The sequence below is a fragment of the Phoenix dactylifera genome, chromosome 1 (genome assembly GCF_051530095.1).
Source record: "Phoenix dactylifera cultivar Ajwa chromosome 1, Ajwa_hap1_PhDact_Kaust_v1.1, whole genome shotgun sequence".
Taxonomy (NCBI): Eukaryota; Viridiplantae; Streptophyta; class Magnoliopsida; order Arecales; family Arecaceae; genus Phoenix; species Phoenix dactylifera.
This window is the reverse complement of record NC_143190.1, coordinates 72,087,823-72,090,331: the sequence shown is the minus strand read 5'-3', so window position 1 is coordinate 72,090,331 and position 2,509 is coordinate 72,087,823. Positions and strand designations below refer to the sequence as shown.

Sequence of the window (2,509 nt, the reverse complement as noted above, 5' to 3'; positions counted from 1 at the left end):
AAACTCTAAATAATTACAGGATTTAGTGTTATCTCTGCTATTATAATGCAAATTACAAGATGCAGAACTCATGCATCTCAACCATAGCTTTTTACGGAATGACCTGCTCTCTTTATTATTAAGTCGTTATGTGTTAAATATAAGAATTTATGATGCAATAGGAAAGGGTTTAGCTAGCTGTGGGCCTTAATTTTGTATTACTTTGACCTAGTCCATTTGTCAAACTTAACAAAAAATTAAATATATTTTTTCAACCAATTATTTGACATTTACAATGGGCAAATAGCCCCAAAACATACTATGGGTAATGCATGGATGACCCGTTTATGAAACCAAGCCATTCAGCAATATTTTAATAATATTTCTATGCTCATTATATTTTCGTAATATTATTGTTGACTTTGAAGTTTTAAGTCTCAGCAGGACGAAGAGCATTCCGGCTGCCCCATCCTATTTCTATGAGAAAACTTGATTGTGATCGGGCTGGGGCTCTGAAACCTATTCATGCTAGAAGAGAAGAAGCGGCAAGAAAGGAAAGAAAACTTGTGTGCCTTGGGGCTCCAAAAGCCATTCATACGGGAAGAGAAGTAGACGCAAAAAAGAAAGGAATGAAAGATAAAGAAAAGGAAAATATGAAAAGAAAGAAGAACAAGAAAAAAAAAAAGGAAAGAAAGGAAGATAGAAAGGAAGGGATAAAGGAAAGAAAAGAAGAGAAGGGAGATGGAGAATATCTATCGGGATGCATGAGCAAAACTGCTGTCGAGATAAGGCGAGACAGCAAGATCTCCTATTCCATGGAAAAACTGGGATACCCTAATCCCACGAAATTTAAAACCTTGAATCCTCCTAATACTACGATGATGAAAAAGAGAAAACGCTATACCGTCCATTACTTACTTAGGCACCATGGATGTTTTTAAATATAAATGCCCAAAAAGATTTTAAACCTTCTACAGCTTGATCAAATGAGCATAATTGTACTCCGTGCCATGCCAAAATTTGATTTAGAAATAATAAAAAGGCTGACAATGATGGAGCACAATAAAAGTCAATAAAGGGCAAATTAGGTAAAAAATATCATAATTAGTTCGAGATTTATTCCTAAAGCTAGCTGTAGTTTTCAACAGATGAATCCTCCCGCATAGTGAAACATAAAAAGGCAATCCAGTCGTCGGCACGGTTCGCCTTCTTGTATACATGCGTAGCCTGGTTCGATCTGCACTCCCCCAGAAGTCTACAAATGTCCCTGAGCATCGGCCTCTCCTCAATGGCGTGACCCTGTCCCCGGACCCATGCGATCACCGAAGCCGAGTCCCTCTCAAGTAGTATGTGATCCGCCCCCAATGCCTGCCTGGCATAAGATAACCCCTCCCAGGCCGCTCTGAGCACGGCGCACACAACGAATGTGTCAAAAATCCTCCGATCCCCCACCGCCACTAGTGTAGCAGTGTGGTCTCTGATGATAAATCCCACACCTCTGCAACTTCCGCCCTTGCTCACACTGTCATCGAAGTTCACGTTGAGAAAGCCTTGAGATGGAGGCACCCAGGAGATGAATACAGTCATGGACGCTGTAAGAGCAGAATGGGTGCCTCAGATATCCTTAACCAACCCAGCAGATGAAGTCTCAGTAGTACCAATAATCTCAGTCGCATGCAGAAGCGCTCTGTCTGCCACCACCATCGGATGAAACTTTTCGTCCTCAAATACCCGGATATTCCGGTTCAGCCAGCAATGGTAGGCCAAATAGGCCGCAATAAATGATTTCTTATTCAAGAACCAGTCAAAAATTGGGACACTGTTGTTCTCGAATGGCCATATGTTGCCCAAGGTGACAAGCCAAGAGGGGGGGGTGAATTGGTTTCTCTTAATTTTTACTATCTTACTTATGTCAATTGATGAGTTAGTGGAATTTAACAAAGCACAATACAAACACATAAGAAGTATAGTGGTTCGGTGCTCTCCTAAGCACCTACGTCCACTCCCCAAGCGACCCCTTGGGAATTCACTATAATCCCGCGGATTACAGTTGGATTGTTTTCCGGGCTCACAATCCAAAAACCTTTACACTTTGGTTTTCCGGGATCACCAAAAACCTATATTGGTTTTACGGGCTCACCAACGAACCTATGTTGGTTTTCCGGGCTCACCAACGAACCTTTACAATTGGTTTTACGGGTTCACCAATAAAACTACACCGTTGGTTTTGCGGGCTTACCAACAAACCTTTACAAGGTGATTAATAAAAGAAGTAAGAAGATTTAAGCTCCTAGATGAGCAAATATAACAATTATAATCTACAAAGAAGAGTTTAGAGAATAGTTATCGCTTGATGAGACTTCTCTCTTCTTTGTCAAGGATGCTTCACTCTTCAAGGGTGGATGGAGCTCTTAATGACTCTTGGAATCTGCTCAACCACTTTCTTTTGACTCTTGAATGAAGCACTTGGATGAAGAAGATTAGGGCACTTGTCTTTCTTGTGTACTCTTTGATATTTTGCACAAGGATG

General features: G+C 40.9%; 1 protein-coding gene across 1 annotated transcript; it reads right to left on the bottom strand.

The window, feature by feature from the left end:
- Positions 1–1,107: 1,107 nt before the first annotated feature.
- LOC103697343 (uncharacterized) lies at positions 1,108–1,566 on the bottom strand. The gene has a single exon (XM_008779185.1). The coding sequence runs from the start codon at positions 1,564–1,566 to the stop codon at positions 1,108–1,110; it is 459 nt and encodes a 152-aa protein (XP_008777407.1).
- Between the last annotated feature and the right edge of the window lie 943 nt (positions 1,567–2,509).

Bases quoted from the DNA above. Each gene is read 5' to 3' on its own strand.
- LOC103697343 (XM_008779185.1), bottom strand. From the start codon at position 1,566: ATGACTGTATTCATCTCCTGGGTGCCTCCATCTCAAGGCTTTCTCAAC.